This window comes from Pelodiscus sinensis, chromosome 17, assembly GCF_052426305.1.
Source record: "Pelodiscus sinensis isolate ZL-2025 chromosome 17, ASM5242630v1, whole genome shotgun sequence".
In the NCBI taxonomy this organism is placed as follows: domain Eukaryota; kingdom Metazoa; phylum Chordata; order Testudines; family Trionychidae; genus Pelodiscus; species Pelodiscus sinensis.
Genome location: NC_143068.1, coordinates 5,564,024 through 5,585,570, shown reverse-complemented (window position 1 = coordinate 5,585,570; position 21,547 = coordinate 5,564,024). Strand labels below are relative to the sequence as shown.

The window sequence follows — 21,547 nt, the reverse complement described above, 5'->3', positions numbered from 1 at the left end:
GGCTTCTAGGCAGCACGAACTCGCCAGCCGGCTGCTCTCCGCATTGTGACAGTCCCAGCTCTGCCTGCCCCGGAGCCGACCGACCGACAGGCACGCGGGGCCGGGGGTGACCAGGGGCTGCCCGACCGACAGGCACGCGGGGCCGGGGGCGGCCAGGGGCTGCCCGACCGACAGGCACGCGGGGCCGGGGGCGGCCAGGGGCTGCCCGACCGACAGGCACGCGGGGCCGGGGGCGGCCAGGGGCTGCCCGACCGACAGGCACGCGGGGCCGGGGGCGGCCAGGGGCTGCCCGACCGACAGGCACGCGGGGCCGGGGGCGGCCAGGGGCTGCCCGACCGACAGGCACGCGGGGCCGGGGGCGGCCAGGGGCTGCCCGACCGACAGGCACGCGGGGCCGGGGGCGGCCAGGGGCTGCCCGACCGACAGGCACGCGGGGCCGGGGGTGGCCAGGGGCTGCCTGACCGACAGGCACGCGGGGCCAGGGGTGGCCAGGGGCTGCCCGACCGACAGGCACGCGGGGCCGGGGGTGGCCAGGGGCTGCCTGACCGACAGGCACGCGGGGCCGGGGGTGGCCAGGGGCTGCCCAAACGAGGCCAGATCCCGTCATGGCCTTGAGCGCAATGCAGGTCCCGGAGCCTCCGCTGCAGAGGGAGCAGAGACATTTTCCCCTGGAGTTCTGCTTTCAGGCTGGTTTCATTCCCAGGCTGCTGCTGGCCCCTGGCAGGAGCTAGTCCCTGTCCCGGAGCTGGGAGCACGTTGGTGGCTTTGTGTTGCTGTGGGACCCGCTGCAGAGCCGATGGCCGCGCAGGGCACAGCAGCGCTCGGGCTGCTTGTGCGGGGAAGGCTCAGGGCGGGTTGGTCTCCAGCTTGGGATTTGTGCAACTCAGAGCTGTGCGATCTGTGCTGGGAGCTCAGCACTGGCTACTCCAGGGGCCCGCCAGGGGTGCAGGGCTTGGCCCCTCCTCAGCACCTTGGCTCCGGTCCTTTGGCTGGACGAGCAAGAAGCGTTCTCGGCGTTCCTTGGGACTGCCTGCCGTGGGGAGGGGCTCCCTTTGGCACCCCAGCCAGGCCCTGGGCTGGGCCATCCTGGGCTACCAGCCGGGCAGGCTGGTGTGAGCTCGTGGGGCGGCTGCGGGAGACACATGAAGCTGCCTGGCCCTCCTCTCCCCGGCTCGGCTGAGCCCTGAGCACAGCCGCCAGCTGTGGACCCGCTGGGACGGTCTCTGCTGCAAGGGCCTGGGGCAGCAGCCTGGCAGACTCCCTCTTGCTTCTTAAAGGGCCAGCCTTCCGCTGCGGGAACCTAGCCGGGGTTTCTGCAGCTGGGCTGCTGCAGGGTGGACCCAGGGTCTCAAACTCAATTTACTGTAGGGCCAGGGCTAATCCTCACATCCTCCTAGTGGGCTAGTGGCATCCCCCTCTGGCAGGGCTCGGGGGGGTATGTGTGTTTGCGTGTTCCCAGCCTTGCCTGCGGCTGCTGGGTGATTTAACACCCCCTTCCCCAGGGAGCTCCCACCGCTGGCACCATTAGCGCAGTGGGGCTAGAGCGGCTTCCGGCGGCTAACTCTGCTCTGCTGCCCACACGTCCCTGTGGCCCAGAGCCGCCCCGTCCATAGGCCAGTGCGGTGCGGCCGCTCTGGGCCCTGCACTTTGGGGGGTCCTGCAGTGGCTGCCCCAACCATCCTATAGGCAGGACAGTCCCCCATACTCACGTTAGCCTGCAGAGCCCTGGGCGGGCTGGGACCAGCCGCAGGCCCTGGAGCCCCCCCATACTCACCATGGTGGCAGGAACCTCGGGGACGCTCTGCTGCTGTCCCCTAAGCCAGCCCGCTCTGGGCTGGGGCGCTCCACTTCTGTTGCCGTGGCCAAGTGAAGCACCGGGCTGGCCTGGGAGATGGGAGTGGGGCAGAGGCGTCTGCATCGCTCTGCTTCCCCCAGCTCCCGCCAGCAGAGGGGCCCGACCCCGGCTGCTGCTCCCTACCAGGCCCCCCGGTTATTCCCGGACCAAGTCCCTACAGCTTGAAGGAAGGGTTGCGATGGGGGGAGAGGCAGGGCAGGGCTGGGAAGAGGCGGGGTGGGAGCAGAGCAGCGGCTGGACTAGGGGAAGGATACGGACACACTCCCTCCCTCCCAGGGCTGCAGGACTCACGCGCCAGCAGCCATGTGCAGGCTGGATTGTGGAACTGCTTGGGCCACAGGCCGTGAGTTTGAGGCCCCTGTGTATACACTTGCTGTGCTGATGGAAGGGGCGTTTCTCTTGCCGTAGGCAATTCCCCCTCCCCGAGCAGCAGTCGCTGCGTTAGTGGAAGAATCCTTCTGTCAGCCTAGCTGTGTCTACACCTGGGCCTAAGGCGGTTTCACTGCGGCATGCGGGGACGGGACTCTCGTCGCATCCTGAAGCAATGGCGCAGGGTGGATCTAAATCTTCAGTGCAGAACAGGCCCGAGGCATTCCGAAGGTCTAACGCCTTTCGCGGCTGGGCCCCGCACTGAGCCTGTCCCTCGGCAGCCTGGGGGCCGCGTAGTCCCTGCCGGGGCACTGGCTGGCAAGTGCTGGGGGTGCCAGCACCTGGTAGATGCACCGTGCCTTGGGTGTACCCAGTGTCGACAGGCGCCCTGCGCAGGCACAGCAGCGGAGCTTTGCTCGATGGCAGCTGCAGTTTGGCAGCCGGCAGGCGGCTCTGAGGGATGGCCAGGAGAAGGGGCTCAGGTTTGTTATTGTCAGGGGGCTGCTCAGGACCATGCACTAGGAATGGGCAGAGCACACAGCCCGGGAGACGTGCGGTGAGGAAGGGAATCCCCAAATCCTGTGTCTAGGAAAGGCCTGTGCTCAGACCTCTAGCAGGAAGAGCCGATGCCTGGGAGAGGGAATCCAGGGGGACTGGGAGAGAGAGCCGGAGGGGAGAACACTTGAGGGCCAAAAGAGACGAGGGAGGAACTCACAGACGCTCCCTCCCACCCTTCCTGGTGTAACACCAGAGGAGTGGAGAGCACAGCCCTGCCCATGACTGGCTGTCCACAGCGCTCGGCTGCCCCAGGTCCGAGATGGGCAGGCTACGTTAGAGGAGAGAATGGAGGGAAGGAAGGTGGCTGGAGAAAAGGCAGATAGAGACGGCGAGAGGCTAGAACAGCGGCAGGCAAATACCAGCCTGCGGGCCAGAGCTGGTTTGCCAGGGTTAGCCCCGATGGTCCACCGCTGTATTTACCCACCTCCGCAGGGACGGGCGCTCGCAGCCCCCACTGGCTGTGGATCACCATCCCAGGCTAATGGGAGCTGCGGGAAGTGGCGCGGACCAGGACACCACTTCCTGCAGCTCCCATTGGCCAGGAACTGCGATCCATGGCCGATGGGAGCTGCAAGCACTGTGCGTGCAGAGGTGCAGGTGAATACAGAGGCGGCTGCTGAACTGCTGCATCTTACTGCCCACCCCTGGGCTAGACGGAGGTTGGATCAGGCTGTGGGGCAGGGGGGCTAAGCAGTGAAGGAAGAAATTTAGCACAGTGGAGAGAGAGACGGTTTCAAAAATAACCCAGATGAGAGAGAGGGAGAGAGCTAGGAAAGTAAAAATAGAACGGCTGGAGCAGAGAGGAAACTGGCTGAGAGGAAGAGGAGAGGAAAGGGGAATGGAGAGACACTTCAAACTTGTCAGAGACGCGACTGTCTGGGGAAGCGTGGGTGCAAAGGCAGGGACTGAGCGTGAGGAGCCTTGTCCCCAGACGCACTGAGGTAGCATGAAGTAAGATGCAGCCTGACTCAGATGCACAGGGGACAAGAGCAGGACCTGAGTGAGGCAACAGAGTAGGGCCAGGAGCCTGCAGAGAGCAGGCTGGGCCAGGGGTGGGGAGGGAGGGAAGTCAGGGTGGGAGCTAGGGGTTAGGAGTAGGTAGGGAGGGAAGTCAGGGTGGCAGCTAGGGGCCGTGGTGGGGAGGGAGGGAAGTCAAGGTGGGAGCTAGGGAAGGACTCAAACCAGCTGGGTAAGGAGCCTGTGGGGAGTTTGGGATGGGGGCAAGGAGCTGGGCATGGGGGAGGGGCAGAGACCGACTCATTTGTGACAGGAGGAGAACACTCCCCTTTAGAGCCTTGGAAAGAGCCCCAAGATTTTAGGCGTCTTCTCCAGGTCCCTCCCAGTGGGGCTGTAAAAGGCCATTTAAAAATGTAACCTTGTAACTGCTACCAGTCCTAGTGGTTACGCGGTGTCTGTATGGATTTGAGGCAGGAGTCCCTGGCACAAGGGTTAATACCTAGCTCGTCTGTGCTGTGAGCAGATCTCAGATTGTGCTGCAATGGAGCCAAGTATCATCACTCCTGTTTTATACATGGGGAAACTGAGGCACAGCGAGGCAACATAGCTCCTCCAAAGTCACCCAAAACTCAAGTCAAGAATAGGAGTAAGGTCTCTGTGCAGAGCTCTGTCCCTTTAGGCCACATTGTCTTCCTGTTTGTGGGCATGTAATTAACGGCTGGATCATAATGCATGGGCAATGGGGCCACATCAAGGCTGCACAAGCAACTTTCACTGGCATCTCCGAACTTTGGAGTTCTTCACTTCGCAACTTTCCTGTTCTTCTGATGTTGCTGTTTGGCAGTAATACGGAGTCAGCTCCCAGGTGTGTGTGAATGGGATAGCTCCACTCGCTTCCACTGAACTGTAATTGAGCCATCTGTCCCTGGTGGAGGATCTGGCCCAGCTGTTTCACTCTGCGGCTGGGTTTGTCTCGAGACTCACACACAGCGCTGGCAAATGGCCCAGCGTGTTCCCAAGTTGTAGAGTCGGTGGCGGTCCCTGCCCCTAGGTATACACAGGGGCCCCAGGCCTTAACCCTGCTTCTCCTCCTGCAATTCAAACCTTGCACCCTATGTCCTGCCCAGATGCAAAAACCTCCCCACCTTTGATGTTGGGTCAGAGGAGGCTTCGTGTTCACTACTAGTGATAACCAGACCCCGTGTGGCTACAAAATTTGTAAGTGCGTCCGATTTGCAATCTGCAAACGTGGCCTGGGGATTTCTGCAGGTTCGCAGGGCGTCAGTGATGTCAGTGCCCTGTGGAAACACTGGCAATGGCTGTGTCCTGGTGCACAGTGCAAACTGCTGATCCACAGACACGGGACTGACAGCTGAACCAGCCAGTGCCCCCACCAAACAGCTGGGTGTGATCTTCGCAGAGTGAACGCCTCACGGAGCCAGCTGGCCCCCTGCAGGCTCCCACATACTCCGGGTCCCGCCCACGCTAGTCAAAGTGTGGCCAACACTCATGATTTTAGCACAAAGTGGTCTTAAAGCCCCAGCTCCTGGAGTCACGTGAAACCTCAGCTTTCAATGTAAAAGAAGCCGTCATGGCTGCAGAGACACACTGGAGAACAAAGTCCGGGGCATCCGAAACACTCGGCTCCAGAAGATAATGAACAAACCCAGGTTATTATTTTAAACAACCTTATGATTGTTATGGAGCTGCCTGACCCGGGGCCCTGACTCACACTTTCACAGTGCCCAGCGCTGGCCGTGCCACGTTCGTTAGTTCTTTACGCTTTCCCCAGGAATTCGGCGCACTAGCTGGAGCAGAAATAACCCACCGTGGATGCGCTTGGTTCCCCTCCATCATTCCTCCGTCAGGGCATGAAGGATTTCCCCCATTCCTGGCCGTTAGAGGTGAGCTGGACTGAGCCAAAATATAGCGGTGCTACCCAGGGAGCTGCAAGGGCTGCCGACAGAATTGCTGGGTGTCTGGGCAAGGCGGGGGAGCCCCGGCTCCGGGCTCCCAGCAGGGATGGGGTCCCGGCAGAAGGGACGGGGCTGGGGGCTAGTTCCCACCCCCAGCCAGCCCTTTGGCACTGCCCAGCCCACGCTGCCAGGAGCTTCGGCTGCGATTTAAAGAGCCCTCTTCCCGCCGATCAGGGCCCTGACTACTACGATCAAGGGGCCTGAGCTCCCTAGGCAATGATGGGGTGGGGGAGACCTGGGGCTAGATGCACATCCAGGGTTCCTAGGCCGAATGGCTGCTGGCATGTGGTGTAAGGGGCTAACTGGGAAGATGGCAGGGAAGCAGAGGGGGGCTGAGTTGGGGAAGGAAGGTGCAAACCGGCACGGAGCGGTCCGAGCGCTTTTGGGAAGGCAAGTGACCCTTAGGGCTCCCAGCTCCACAGACAGTGCTGGGGGAAGACAGTGCGCTGTGCGTGCTGCTGGGCTGGATCCGGCTGCAGGCAGAATGCCCTGGAGGAGCCAGAAGTGGCAGGGGCGGGAATGGCCAAGAGGAGAAGCCTGGATCTCTCATCCCCAGTGCCTGGAGAGCCAGTCCAGGGACATGAGCCGTGAGTGGGGAGGTCATTCCAAAGGTGCAGGTGTGTGTGGGGGGGTCTGTGGTGTGGTAAGGCAGTGCACAGAGCCGGTCTGTAACCCCAATGTGGCGCCAGCACCCCTATCCTCAGGCCCAGTGAACCTGCCCTTGCTCCTGGGCCTGTCTGGCAAATTCACACACACTGAATTACAGCTGGTCTGGGGATCTCACTGCATGGGCTGTGGGACGGGTGGGGAGGTGCCAACTTGCAGTAGCCAATGACGGCTGGAGAGAAAGGGGCAGCTCCTTCAGGTAGTTTCAGACAGAGAATCATCACCTTCCAGGGAGCCACCTCGCCCGATGCAAAGCCACGAGTCAGTCTGATTGCTCCTGCCTGGCTGGGGGAGTATCCAGGAGCCCACTCGCGGACGGGCCTCGCTGTGTCAGGGGCTCTACGCACAGAGCCGAGGGTGGTTCCTGCACTGGGCTGACAGGGAGGGACCTGGGATCTGACTGGCCCTGGGTGCTTGCTATGAGCTGGGCCTGTGCTGCGCTGGCAGACTCCTTCGCCGGCCCTTTTGGCCTTTGTTTAGTGAGGGGCCAAGGCCCAGCAGGTGGCTGGGTCTGCAGCAGGCTCTTTGTGCTCTCGTCATCCTCATTCAGCACAGGAGCCATGGGAGGAGACGGGACAGTGAGTCCTTGAGCGCCTGCCGCAGGACCGCTGGCCGCCCGGGGCTGGCAGCCAGCAGCATGCGAGGGCCTGAATGCAGCCCTTGTTGCTGGGCCTGGCATGGGGCTGTGCCAGCGTGGGTCTCAGACAGTGCTTGCCACGGCTTGCTGTCTTGGCAGTCAGTGGCTAGCCCGCACGCACCTGCCGGGCCCAGCTGGAAGTGGCTCTGCACAGTAGGGGCCTATGATGGGTTTGGGTCCCTCTGCCAGCACAGGGATTGGTCCTGCCTTGGGCAGGGGGCTGGACCTGATGACCCGCCTGAGGTCTCTTCCAGCTGTAGGATTCTGTGATTCTTAATGGCCCAGCAAGTGCTCCCTGGCCCTCCCCACTGCCCTGGTGCCACCTTTCCTGCTCTAGGTGTCTGGCCTGTCTCCTCATGTCCCTGAGGTACCACTGGAGGCGGGGAAGTCATGGAGGTCCCTTTCCAGCCCCACTCCTGAGACGGAGGCTGCGAGGGTTCCCCGGGGCTGGCCCAGGGTGACCTGTGGGGGGGGGGGGGGGGCTGCTGTGCCCAATGCATGTTTCTCAGACAGCTCCTGACTCGAAGGTGTGTGGGCGGGGGGGGGGGGGGGGTGAGGACGCAGGCTGCCAGGGTGGCGTTGTGCTGTTCATGGTGTGACCATGGCCTTTGCACCGAGGGAGGGAGGCTTCCTTCCACCTCTCTCCCCGTGCACCTGGCACCTCTGCAGTGCAGCCTCCGCTGGAGCAGACTTGCCAAGGCAAAAGGAGCAGCTGAGCACCCAGCTCCCTGAAAAGCCAATGGGAGTTGGGGCCCCTGCTCCTGAAGGCTTGGCGGCAGCCCCACCTGGTAGCACAGGTGCTGGGACACGCTGAGTAAGAGTTGTGGGATGGTCTAGACAGCACTGGGTCCTGCCACAAGGGCAGGGGACTGGACTCAATGATCTCTCGAGGTCCCTCCCCGTCCTAGTGCTCTAGGATTCTGTGAAAGTGCTGCTCTTCACAGCAGCCGCCTCAGGGCCTGGCCAAGCCGGCAGGGTTTGGGGCCCTCCGAGTGAGCTGTGCACCTCACACATCCGGCCAGCTGCTCACACTTTATCAGCCCCAACCCCACCTGCCCCTCAGCGTAGCTGCTTGAGCAGGAGCCTAATCTGATGCTTGTGCCTTTAACTGAGCCCTTCCACATCACAGTCTGTGCCTTGTGCCATCTCTCTGTTCCGGGCATGCTGGGGCATTCCCACAGCACCGTACCTGGCGGGCAAGACGAGGCAGCCTCAGGGCTACTCAGTCGTGCGAGGGCTGAACTAGCAGCACAAGGATCTGGGCAGGTGCTGAGCTCAGCAGCCTCTCCGGGATGACCTGGGGCCCATCTCTAGCTCAGGGTGAAGCCGTGCAGTGGAGAGTCGGGCCCTCCCGGAGCTGGGCACAGGGGCTGGAGCAGGGACAGGCGGTGGGTCTGGATGTGCTACAGCTGCTGGAGGTGCCCCTGGCGGGGTAGGAGTCCCTCGTTACTCCAGGTCTGAGAGATTCCTAGGCCAGAAGGGACCCCTGTGGTTGGGTGGTCTGCCCCCCCCCACAGCACAGGCCGGAGACCGCCATTCCTGCCGCAGAGCTTGAGGCGAAGCCGCCAGTCCCGACAAATATTTTCAGTGCTGGAGAATCCCCACGACCCTTGGCAACGTGTGCCGTTGTTAGTGACTCCCCCGGAAGACGCCCGTCTCCTCTCCGGTCCGAATTGGCCAGCCTCAGTGTCGTCCACCAGACCGTGCTGCGCTGCTCCTGCTAGACTGCAGAGCCGGTTACCAAACGCGCCCCCAGGTAGGCAACTGCAGACGTTTAACCTTCTCTTTGTGAAACTAGATTGGGCTGCTTGAGGCTGCCCCAGCCGGCGGGTTTTCCAGCCCGTCTGTCATTCTCCTGGCTCCTCTCTGAGCCCCCTCCAGGTAGTCAACGTCCTTCTTGACAGATGGGCACCAGGACGGGACGCAGGATCCAGGCGCCACATAACCCTCTGCCTCTACTCGAGAGCCCCCGGCTTATGCAGCCCAGGATGCTGCAGCCCTTTTGCCCAGAGCGTCATGCTGGGAGCTCATATTCAACTGGTTAGCCGCCTTGGCCCCCAGACAGTGATGTAACTGAGAGCAGAGCTGGGCCCCACTGGTATCCCCCACCTCCAGCCACGCCCTCCCTGCTCTGTGGGCACAGCTCTTTGGGGCATGGCCAGTAAAGCAGGGTCAGGATTCAGTCATCTGGGGGAAAGGGATTTTTTCCTCTGCAGGACAGACCGTGGGAGGAAGCGAGGAGAGACAGGGGTTGTGATCAGTCTGGCTCCTCCACACTCCACTTTGACTGGCTCACAACAACACCCTCCTGGAGTTCTGCCTTATGGCAGACTGGACAGTGTGCACCCATCAGCGCAGCCTCCGGGCACCAGGCCCCTGCCTGGACAGGAGAGTGGCACTGCAGTTGGGGTCCCTGTACACATGCCGGGAGGGGGAGCTGTGTGGATCTAGTGGAAGGGAGGTACAGGAGGCTTCAAGATGGCTAGAGAAGGAGTGTGGTTACCTGTGCCACTCTGTCTCTGCCAGCTCCATGCTGAGAGCTCCCAGACACACCCCTGGGGCCGGATCCCGGCTGTAGCAAGTGGCTTCCGCCTTCTCCCTGCTCTCACAGGTCCCAGGTTGGTGCCCTGAGCCAAGCTGACTGGCCTCAGATTAGCATTTGGCCAAGCTAGACATGTGCCTAGATCAGGGGTGGGCAATAATTTTTGGAACATTTTCAAAAATTTCTGAAGTGGCCCCAGGCTGCCCCAGAAAGGGCGGGGCCTAAGGCAGATGGGGCGGGGCCAGGACACGTCTGTGCTTCCCCGCCCACAGACCCTGATTGGTCTGTGTGCGGGGGACTGCGTGAAGTCTGAGTCAACCCCCAGAGTTGACTCTGCATTGTGCCCCACCCCCAGTCTGTAGGCCCTGATGGGGGGGCGGCAGGACCTCCATGGGCTGGTTCAGCCTAGATGGTGCTGCCAGAGGAGCCTTAGCTGGGGCAGACACCTCCAGCAAGGTGTGCTCTGTACCCTGCCGGGGTGAGGCAGAGCCGAGTGGGAGGGGGCCTGGCAGAGGAGAAGGGCCTGAGGCTGGAGGAAGCTACGTGAGCCAGGCTCTGGCCTGTCTGCATTGCAGTCCCATGCCCATGGCGGGGGGAGAGGAACCCGCAAACCAGACGGGAACCAGGACTCCAAACCATCCAGGAAAGAAAAAATCTGAGACGGAAAAGAGATGGCAGAGGCCAAAAAGGGCAGGAGAGCGTTGGGGTAACTGCCAGGGCAGGGCATGAGCGGGAGAAGGAGGGAGGGTCTACCTGTCACTCCAACCCCTGGGGGCTCCATCTTCGCTCAAGGGCGAGGGTCCCAGAGGGGTCCCGGGAAGGCCCACCCCAGAGACAGACACTTTCGGTCAGGGCCTTGCAGGGAAGGGGCTGCAGCTCCTCCCCTGGGGGAACAGCACCGCGCGCGCTTGCGTTTCTGAAGATTCCCGCTCTCCGTGCCGTGGCGCATCCTGTCGCTGCTGCTATGGCTGCACGTGGCAGTATCAGCACGGTTGCTTTGAGAGGCCAAACCTGAGCTGGGCTCCTTGCCATCGGGCTGGGTGGCCAAAGGGGGTCCAAGGGGCCGTGCAGGGAGCTGGGCAGAGAGAGCTGGGGGCACAGGGAGGGAGGGAGGTCTAGCTGGAGTAGCAGGATGGTTTGTAGGGAGGGAGCAGGAAGGGGGGCTCTGTGGATAAGCTTAGGCCAGTCAGGGCCTGCTCTGTGAAATGGCAGCCTGGCTTCCGTCTGTGTCCTCTCCCAGGGAGCCCCCATCCGACCCTTTCACAAGCCGGCCCTGTGCAGCAACCCTGGGCTCTGGGGCCAAGCAGGGTCCCTGCGGCTCATGCATCCCCAACAGCAAAGACTCTGCCCTCCACAATCAGCTCAGATGCCTGCTGAGCACTCCCCGGCAGGACTGGAACCCAGCTTGCTCGGCTGGAGCTGTGTTAGCACCGATCACCCCGGCCATGGAGTAACGGCCTCTGCACACGCACCCTGGCCACCTGCCAGGGCCACGGTGCCCTTGGGACGGCAGCGCAGCTTTCAAGCTGGGCTCGGCGATACAGATAAGGAGAGCCCCAGCGAGGGCACTTCCCCTGCCCCCGCACCTCGATGGCATGTGTGTCATGTGCAGCAGGAGGCAGGAGAGTGCTGGTCGCCGCCATTGGCTGTGCCCCTGGGAGTGAGCCAGGCACTTCTAAGCCAGCAGCAGGAATGGCCAGAAACAGACGGCCGGGTGCAGAGGGGCCATGCGACCGACCCCGCGAGTGATTTGCACTGCCACTGGGCGTGTACTTACAGCTACGCCCTGCCGTGTTCGCACCGACCGACCTCCCTGGCCGAGTGTGCTGCCCTGCGCTCCCATCCGGCCACGCAGTATCTAGAGCGCAGAACGGCCTTGGCGGGGTGATGTGTCACTCGGCACCCCGGGCAGCGTGTTGCCAAACCCTACAAGAGCCTCACTCAGCTGTCTGCAAGGCAGGGGTGTCTGCCCTACACCCACAGCTCAGGACAAGTGTGTCAATACAGCCCAGCTGGAGACGCCCTCCTGCTGAATGCCCTCGCCCCGCCCCGTCCCTGCCACCTGCCGCCTGATGCTAGAAAGGCTTTGCAGGGCAGTGGAGCAGAGGGTGCCGCTGCCCAGCCATGTGGTGTCTTAGGAAGGGACCCAGGAAACTGCCTGGCCCCAAACTCAGCCCTAATCCTAACGGTGGTAAGTGCTTGGATCTGGGGTGGGTTTTGTTGCCTCCCTTTACTGTACCCACGAGGGTGTTGTAAGCCAGGCTCTGTCCAGCCTCATGCATGGCACGGAGGGTGCCACCTCCTCTGAGCGGTGGCGTGGTCCTGTGGGCAGGGCCAAGCTGGAGAGGCAGGAAAGCTGGGTTCTGTTCCCGGATTTGCGGGATGAGCTGCGGTAAGTTGAGTCCCTTCTCTGCTCTCCCTCCCTTCCCTCTTATCTATTTAGCTGCTAGCTCAGTGGGGCTGGCGTTGTCTCTGTAGCCACGGGAGCCAGCGCCCTAGCACCGTGATTGCAGTGCGGGCTATGCCTTGCAGCTGGAATACAGACGAGAAGGATGCTTGCTGTGCAGGTTCAGCCTCCCGGTTCACTGTGACCGCACCGGCCGCCGGAGCACGCTGAGCTGCGCGGCGCGGCTGTGCCCAAGCCGGGGTCGCTGCTTGGCGCATTCTGCCAGCCGTCGGCATCTCCGTCGCACACGCTTGTGGTGTACGGCTGAGCCTGGAGCGAAGGGCGCTGCCAAAACCCAGACACCCGGAGGGGGGAGGCAGCGCAGAGTTTGCAGCCCACCGAGGAGGCTGGGCACAGCGCCGGGGGCACAGGCTGGGTAGCGCGGAAAGGGAGGGACATGGCGTTGGCAGGCAGAAGGGAGGGGCTGTCTCCTCTCCAGCCTCCTGGCACGTGGGGGAGGAAGGAGGGTGGCTCAGAGGCATCGTGTGGAGCAGAGAGGCGATTTCTCCCCGCGCAGGGAGATGAACATTCTGCTTCCTTCCACTCCAGCTTCCCATGCTGGGGCACTGCGGGCAGCCTGGCTCTGGGCACCGTGGCTGGTTGTGTGCTGGCTGGGGGGCAGTCCTGCTCTGTGCAGCCTCATTGCCAGTGGACGGGTGTCCAGCCAGCAAGGTACAGGCCACAACTAGCTCTGCCACCCCTCACTGTCTCATCGATTTTCAGCTGCTCTAGTCTCGGATGGGGGCGAGGCTGGGAGCAGGTGGCAAGTGGGATTCTGGGAGGCAGGAGCCACAGGGATGGAGGTGGCAGGAGAGAGAATTTTACATTGGACGAGTGTTTCTCCAGTGACTCCTGGGAGAGGCTGGGCATGGAGCCAGATGGTGCCAGGTTTGGGGGATCTGTAAACCAACTCCCTGGATAGCTGCTTTGTCTCACAGCTTGTCTGGCCCCGCCTTTGATAGAAAGAAACTCAACAGGCAACCCAGCCGGCTTTGGTGCTTTGCAGGGTGAGGGAAGCTGCGAGGTGCCTGGAGAGAAGGCAGGTCTGGGCGGCGTGGCGGGGGAGAAGAGGAGAGAGAGCAATGCTGGCAGAGGAGGGCTCAGAGTTTACGTTGCAGGAATAAGCTGTGATGGCTGCCATTTCAAGGCTCTGACATGCTAGCCCTGGTGAGTCTCTCTCTTGGCAGGCTTTTGTGCCCTGTGAAGATCCTCTCTGTGGCAGCCCTGGCCTCTGAAGGAACTTCGTTCCTTTTGGGGCAGAGAACACGCAACTGTGCTCACAGCCGGGAGAGCAGACTGGGCGCTCACTCTGCTCCAGCTCTCGCTTCAGGAATTCCGGTGGCTGGAAAGAAACTCCCGAGTCAGCTGTCGGCGTGGAGTTCGAATCCGCAGCACGCAGAGCATGGGAGGGTGTGGCTGTGTGTCGAGTAAGGTGCACAAGGGGAGTGCTGGGCGGCTCTCTAGCTCCAGGGGTCATTACAGGGCATGAGGTAGGAACACCAGAGGCGGTTACACCTTCTCCTGACTCAGCAGGGGGAGGAGGGCAGTAGGGAATGCCGTGGAGGTGCTTGCCATAGGCTGGTAATGGGCAGCCCCAATCCGCGGCTCTCCCTGCAGATGATCTGTGCAGTGCGGGCGCTGTGCTATGGACACTAGAGGGGTCAGGTCGGTGTAGTGCAGTGGTGGGCAGCCTGAGGGCCACATGCAGCCCATCAGGGTTCTTGGTGTGGCCTGCGAGACAGTCTGCCCATGAGCAGGGTTGCCAGATTCCCCTGGTTTCTGTCTGTGGCTTTCTTCCTCCAGTGTTTCTAAAGTGAGGCGCGCATAATGCGAGGGTGCGTGAGGTCAAACACAGGTCCTGCCGCGAGGGCAGGGGACTGGAGGCGATGTCCTCTCGAGGGCCCTTCCTGTTCTAGAGTCCTGTGACTGGCCCGGAGAGCCAGTCAAAGTGCTGCTGCGAGTCAGTCGGCACCCCGCCAGTTCTAGGTACACCAGCGCAGTTAGCAAAGCCGCCCTGTCCCGGGACACCGTCTGGGTAAGGGCAGTCTTGTGAGGGGGAGGCCCACTCACTAGCCTGGGTTGTCCCTCACTGGTGGTGCGTGAGCTAAAAGCTTTATAGCATTTGGTTGGGGTGTCTGCATGACGCAGGCGTGGGGAAGCTGCAAGTTACTTACGCCGGTTTCAGACACACGTCCAAGTTAACCCTTCGGACTCCAGCTGGTCAGGAATTGTTTGAAAAGCGCAGATTTGCTGAAATAGAAACTTTTCATGGGAAAGGATCGTATTCCAAAGGTTGCCTATGCCCTCTGTGTGCTGCCTATGTTACAGAACTGCAATAGCGGAAAGGGCATAAGGCGTTTAGGAACAGGTTGAATCTCTCTCGTACAGCACCCTTGGGGACCTGACCGGTGCCAAACCAGAGAATTTGCCAACCCATAGGAGATCAATATTGTCTAGCAGCCTTATCAACACTGCCACTGCTTACTGGCCTCCTAGAAGAAGGGGTAAATCAGAGCTAAATAACAGCACAGAACACTGAGAGCCAGGACTGGGGGCTGTAAACTAACTTCATGGGTCCATGGGAAACTCGGCCACAGCCATGGTAAGTGGACATCCTGCTGACTGAAATCATGCTGAGCCATGGATGTTGCCGGGTCAGAGAGTGCCAGGCTAGAGAGGTTCAACCTCTGGCCAGGCTGTGTCTAGTCTGGCCAGTTTTTCCGGAAAATCAGCCGCTTTTCCAGAAAAACTTGCCAGCTGTCTACACTGGCCGCTTGAATTTCTGCAAAAGCACTGACTTCCTACTGTATGAAATCAGTGCTTTTTGCGGAAATACTATGCTGCTCCCGTTCGGGCAAAAGTCCCTTTTGCGCAAAACTTTTGTGCAAAAGGGCCAGTGTAGACAGCTCAGATTTGTTTTCCACAAAAAATCCCCGATTGCGAAAATGGCGACTGGGGCTTTTTTGCGGAAAAGCACGTCTAGAATGGCCACGGACGCTTTTCCGTAAAAAGTGCTTTTGCGGAAAAGCGTCCGTGCCAATCTAGATGCTCTGTTCCGAAAATGCTTTTAACGGAAAACTTTTCCATTAAAAGCATTTGCGGAAAATCGTGCCAGTCTAGACACAGCCGTAGTGTGGTTTGTATTGCTCCAGAGATAAGGCCAAGGGACAGAATGAAATAGACCTAAATCTTTGTTTTCAAAAGAACCCCCCTAAAACTAACCCGAACTGGCTTGCGTGGACAGCAAACGGCCCCCATTTTCAAGGCTGTACTACACTGCAGTTACACACCCTGGATTGGCCCACGGAGGCGACTTGGGCTTGGGCTTGGGCTGTTCAGTTGCAGTGCAGACATTCGACTTGTGCTGGACCGGGGCATTGCTAACCCCTGCCAGAGGTCCTCCCCGCTTGGGCTACGTTTAGACTGATGCTTTTTTCCAGTAAAAGGTACGCAACTTGTGCTCCGCAATTTGTGTATTTTTTTCCGATTTTTTTTTTTTTGGAGGAGGCTTTTCTTAAATTTGGGCTGTCTACAAGGAGCCAAATTTTGGAAAAACGTCCTCTTTTGGAAGAGCCCTCTTCCTCAGAAAATGAGGAATACAGGGCTTCCGAGAGCGCGTCCGCTGTTCCAAAATAAATCTCGGCAGAGCAGCCGCATTCCCTGTGCGTGGCGGAGTTTTTTGAAAAACTCCATGGTCTAGACATAGCTTTGCAAGGCCCCAGCACACAGACTCCCGCTGCACTGCAATGTTACAGCCCTGCGGCCCGAGCCAGCTGCTACAGGCCAGCCCTGGGGTTTTGGTTGCAATGCAGAAGCCCTGAAGCCACTGAGAAGGGCGAGTGACGTCTGCGCTGCAGCTTTAGCTAAGAGCCATGTGGCTTTTAGCTCATGCGCCAGTGGCATAGCCAGCAGGGCCCACTTGGGTGGGGCAAGAATGGGGGATGGGGGAGTGAGCCCAACCCTGCTCCCCGGCTGGAGCCCCAGGGCACAGCAAGCAAGTCCAGAGCATGGGGTGTGAGCCTACCTGCAAAGCGGGCAGCATGGCCCACTCAGGCCCACCCATGGCTATGCCTGTCATGAGGCTCATGGCTTTAGCTCGTTCGGTCCCACCTGCTGCCGGCCAGGGCCTGCTGGCTTCACACACTGCAGGGCAGACGTACCCCGAGAGGCCAGACGGTTCTCATGCCTGTCAGCGTTTGATGTGGACGCATGGGGAGATTTTAGGGAGGAAAGCTAAGACAGGCCTTGGAGCAGTGAGAAACCCTTGGGCGGGGCAGCACCTGGATGGGAGCAGGGTAAAGGTTTTACTAAAAAGCACCTGTCTCTCCAGCTCAGGGAGGGCTGTTATGGGAGGGGGGTGTCTGTGTCTCAACTGTCTGTGTACTTGCTGCATGGGGAGGGGTGAAACCCAGCTGCTCAGCTTTGCTCCAGCCAGAAAATGGTCCATGTCTCCTGCTGGCAGGGTGACAATGCTGGTAAATGGATTCTTTCGTGTGAACGTGCCCCTGCCGCTGCGTGCCTGTGAGCCACCCGGCTCTGGACAGGGGGCAGGCAGGTGGAAGGACAGGGAGAGAGGAAAGGCAGAACCCCAGGGAGCAAGGAGGAGACAAGCCGGGGAGCGAGGGAGCCAGGGCGAAGGGCTGGGAGGGACTGATGGAGGTGAGGAGCAGGGAGTGAGTGGGGGGCGCTGCGCAGTCCATTCCAGCGGCAGTGCCCCCTCCCTGGGAGAGCCTGCTAAGGCACCCAGAGCGGGGGCAGCCGGAGGGGAGTCTGGTGGCAGGGAACAGATTAGCTCAGCTGGTTGGGGTGAGCAGCCAGAGGCCTTGAGCCAGTCGCACTGTCTCTTGGTCCTGCCCTTCCTCTCTCTCCCAGGGGAAGGTGACCTGACGTCTCCCTGATGGTGCCGTGGGCGAAGGCTTTGAAGATGGGGTGGTGCACAGCAGGGCAGCACAGCGCGCTCAGCCTGGGCCTGCAGCCGCCATGGGTTTGCACTGGGAAAGCCTGGGGACCAAACCCCCTGCACAGTCCTGCCATCCCTGCATCAGCCTCCCAAGTGCACATGCAGCTCTGCTGATGCATCTCAGGCTGCCCCTGCTCTTCCAGTCCCGGCTCCCTCCTGAGCAGACGCAGCCAATCACGGCACACGGCGGCACCAGTGCTTGTGTGGCAGGACCGTGGGGCGCCCGCTCAGTTCACTTCACTCGTGTCGCCGATCTCCCCGGGAAAAGGCCTGGGGGTGGCATCCATCGACTTTCATGGGCTGGGCGAGTAGAAATGGAAGCGGGGTGAATAGGAGCCGTTCTGCCTGCTGCCTGAACTTCTTGGGCCTTGAGTCCTGGCCCTACCCCACCCTCTCACCGCCTCTGCCTTGGCCCATGGCTGCACCCTCGTGCAAATGTCAGTTCCCCACGACCGCCACGCCAGGGATCAAAGCTCCACTCTAGGCAAAGCCTGTGTTCAGGACTGGCTGGGGCGAAGATGCTGCTTTTGCTGGCAGATGGCCTGGGTCACAGTGAGAGATGAGCAGCTCTGAGTGGTGCCCACTGCCCTGTACATAGGGCACTCTCCATTTCACCCCAGCACAGCCCCACGGGGCAGTGCCCCTGCTGCTGTCACCAGGATGCGTATGCACCCCGGGTTTCCTCGCGGACTGTAGCAGGACCTGTGGGTTTTGTAGTGCCATGGCTGCATGTTTATAATGGAGCAGTGGGGGAATCCTTTTTCTGGTACAAGTACAGCTTTGGGCTGTGTGGCCAGAGGTGTGTGCACAAGGTCAGAGTTTGGGTGCTCTCCTTTCTTCCTTTGGTCAGGATCCTGAACACGACCACCTCATGATCACTGCTTCCCAGGTTGACACCCACCTCTGCTTCCCCTACTAGTTCCTCCCTGTTTGTGAGCAGCGTTGTGGGGGAGCGGAGGCTTGGTATGTGAGAGCAAGCATCTCTCAGCAGGGCAGCGGGACCTGCTGGCCCCGGCAGGGCAGGCTGTATTGGAGACCAGGGCCCTTGGGGGGAGGAGAGGGGGACCTGTCAGCAGCGCTGGTCATTTGGGTGTCTGCTGCTGGCTTTACGCTCCAGGGTGTTAATCCATGGACAGGGGCTGGGGCATCCCTGTCTGCGACAGGCCCCTCCAGGCTGGAGCAGCCAGATGATTTCCCAAAAAATACCGAAGACGTGTGCTAAAAATGTGTTGAGCAAAAACCAAAAAAAACCCCACAGGCGAGGATCGCGGCCCCGCCTCCCCAGCCACTCCCCCCGTCAGGCTTCCGTCGGGCGCCCAGCGGCGCTTGCCATCTCGCTAAGCCTGCCTGACAATGGGTGCATTGGCCTGGCCTGGAAATCGGGGCTCAGGAACAGGCAGCGCCTGCTGGAACGCTGATCACCACGTGGATTCTCTGTCTCCAGCCCGGGTGTTGCATGTGGCCAAGGCCTGGCCAGGCCGGGTTCCCTACAGACTCTGCCTCGTGCCCCTCCCTCAGCCCCTGGGCAGCGCGAGGGCCTGCGGCTGCATCTGCTCAGGGCTCTGTGGCATTCTCCCACCACCCCTCTAGCGCCTGGACGGGACACCCAGCAGTGACGCGGCCGCTGCTCCTTTCCTTTGGGGGCTGCGCCAGTGCTTCAGCAAAGCCTGGCTGTCGACGGGGCCAGAGTGCATCCGTAGCAGGGCTCAGGAATGCAGGAGCTGGTCCCAGGGACTAAGAAGCCAGCAGGGCCCTGTCCTGGTCACATGTCCCCCACACTGGTGCTCTGCAAACTGGCTGAGGGTCTCCCCCATGCCTGCCCTGCCCAGGGAAGCAAGGAGGGAGCGCTGGGGAGTGTGATGGGCCAGCTGCACTGTAGGCTGGTAACGGCTCAGGGCTGTGGCTGATTGGGGAGCTGGGCCTGGCAGGGACCCTTGGGGCCGGGGGCTTGCCCCACTGCTGTTGGGCTGCCCGATGGACGGCTCGTTCACCGTGCAGTGTCACCGAGTTCGGAGGCCCTCGGCGTGGCTCTTACCAAGGCATGGGGAGCGCCTGGAACGCTGCTGGGTGCCTCCCCGCAGATGCCTGGGAGATGGTTTCAAAGGCCAGGATGGCGTTTAATCCCCTCCCTCTCCTCACCTATGCAGCTGCAGAATAATTAGTCACCATGACGACAGAGACGGGGCCAGACTCAGAGGTGAAGAATGCCCAGGAGGAACCCCCGCAGCAGCAGCTGGAGGCAGCGGCAACCGGCCCAACCGCGGTGACCACCGGCCCCGGCCCGACGGCCAACAGCCAGGAAGCTGAGGCCAACGAAAAGCCCAGAGCCCAGGCCGACTCCAGAAGTGCCGAGCCGGTGAGTGGGTGTCCGGCCAGGGTGGGCCACTGAAATGCTCTGCCCTGTGGGTCCCAGGGCTTGGTTCCGGGTGGGCTGCCGCCTGGTCCCAGCAGGCAGGTGCACACCTCATCCAGGGCCACTCAGCAGAGGGAGGGAGGGAGATGGATCAGCTAGACCCACTGGGCGAACAGTTTCCACAAGCCCCTGCGCCCCGGAACCACCAGGATGGCGCTGAGGATGTGAGCATCAGTATTATTAATGTCCAACCAGCTGCTCCATTTGCCACCGGGCAATGCCCAGTGGACTCATCCTGCCGTTGCTCACAGAGGGTATGTCTATACTACCATCCTAGTTCGAACTAGGGTGGTTAATGTAGGCAACCAAAGTTGCAAATAAAGCCCGGGATTTGAATTTCCCGGGCTTCATTTGCATCTTGCCAGGTGCCGCCACTTTTAAAGCCCCGCTAGTTCGGACGAGGAGTAACGGTAGTTCGGACTAGGAAGCCTAGTCCGAACTACCTAGTTTGTGCCGCGTGTAGCCGCACGGCACGGAGTCCGAACTAGCGGGGCTTTAAAAATGGCGGCGCCCAGCAAGATGCAAATGAAGCCCGGGAAATTCAAATCCCAGGCTTCATTTGCAACTTCGGTTGCCTACGTTAACCACCCTAGTTCGAACTAGTGTGGTAGTGTAGACATACCCAGAGATACTCCTTCAGCCTGGAGCTGGCCCTCAGGATCTCAGCTCAGCAGCCTCATGTGCTGGCCCCAGACTTTGCTCAGACACGCTCCAGGAAGGGCATGTCTAGGAGGCATCCATGCATCAGAGCAGGGCGATGGTGATGGGTCCCCCAGGGGTGTGGCCTGCCACCCTCTTGCTTCTCTGCCCAGCAGAGGGGTTTGGAGGGGTCCAGAATCTGACCTGTGCTAAGTCAATCTGAGCCCCTGCCCAAAGCTACTGCCTTTGCGTTCCTTGCCCTAGCTTGATAAGGGGATTGATCCAGGCTGGTACACGCACAGGAAGGAGCCTCTTGAGTGGATGGGGGTGGAGCTTACCCCAGCTCAGGTGGCTCATGCACAGGCGGCTGGCACTGCAGGGCACTGTGTGATCAGCATTGCTGTACAAGCTCTGCTTGCCCTCTGTGCCCTTTCCCCATTAGAGTAGCAGCCATCTGCATCCACCCTCCAGCAGCAGAGAGCCCCAGGAAGAGCAGGAGGGACCTGGGGCCTGGTCTTGCCCAGCACGGGGGCATGGCTTTGGGAGCCCCAGCAGAGAGTGGGAAGCAGGCTGGACCTGACAGTGCAGCTGGTGAGCAGCCACCACGTTCCTCCTCCGTGGGGGGCTGAGCGGGGTGAGCAGCCATGTGCCTCAGTGCACTGATGCAGTCAGTCCCTGGCAGAGCTAAGGCTGCTAAGGGCTGCTCTGAGCCGGCCTCTGGAGGGCCTGTGTTCTCCAGCCCTGGCCAGAGTGCCAGAGTGGAAAGGAGCAAGTGGTGCAGAGCAGCTCTTGCTGCGTGTCCTGGGGGCTTCCCTCCTGCTGCTCTGAGCAGCGCCAGAGACGGGAGCTGACCCTGTGTCTCCCCAGCCAGGCCTGCTCCTCTCATACACCCTTAGGGCTGCTCTGGGGGCACTTTACTGAGAGCAATTTCTCAGTCCCCTTGGTGAAGCCTGCCCAGCTCTGCAGGAGGGCGCTCCGTGGGACCCCATCTCTCTTGCCGCTGCTCCCAGCCAGCTCCCTAAGCCAGGCTCAGCAGTGCCAGGCCGGTGTCTGAAGCAGAGTGGCATTTCCATTGCACACGGCCGAGGTGCTGGCAACACCATCGCATCCCCCCGCACAGGGCAAGACCTTTCAGGCTGGAGGTCTGTGCTGGAGGATTGGTGGAGAGCTCAGTGCTCTCGTTTCCCAGGGACACAGGCTGGGAGAGCGGAGGCTGGCTTGGCGGAGACCGAGATAGTCTTGCCGTTCCACGTGGCTTCAGGATTCCGCTTCACCTCGCGTGCGCAAGCGCTTTGTAAGCTCGCTCCCTGCTCGTTAGCCAGCCAATGGAGAGCGCCGCTAGCTGAGCAGCAACCCCCAGACCCAGCCCCGTTCTGTTGCCCCTGGAAAAGAACTCCCCATGGCACTGGAAAGCCCTGGGCCTCAGCCAGTGCCCAGAGACAGGAGCGAGGTTTCAAACCCCCGGAGCCCAGGACCAGTATACAAGCCCTCCCAGCATCTCGCACCTATTTGTGCCGCTGTCTCTGCCC

The 21,547-nt window shown here is 61.1% G+C and overlaps 1 protein-coding gene across 4 annotated transcripts in view; it reads left to right on the top strand.

Moving 5' to 3' along the window:
• Positions 1–21,547, top strand: part of EPB41L1 (erythrocyte membrane protein band 4.1 like 1) — a 168,963-nt gene that overhangs the window by 75,326 nt on the left and 72,090 nt on the right. For all 4 annotated transcript variants that reach the window (XM_089769640.1, XM_075901384.2, XM_089769639.1 and 1 more), the window contains one exon: positions 19,114–19,322. In XM_089769640.1, coding sequence (XP_089625766.1) covers positions 19,134–19,322 — 189 coding nt within the window. In that variant the 5' untranslated portion in view covers positions 19,114–19,133. The remainder of the gene's footprint in view (positions 1–19,113; positions 19,323–21,547) is intronic.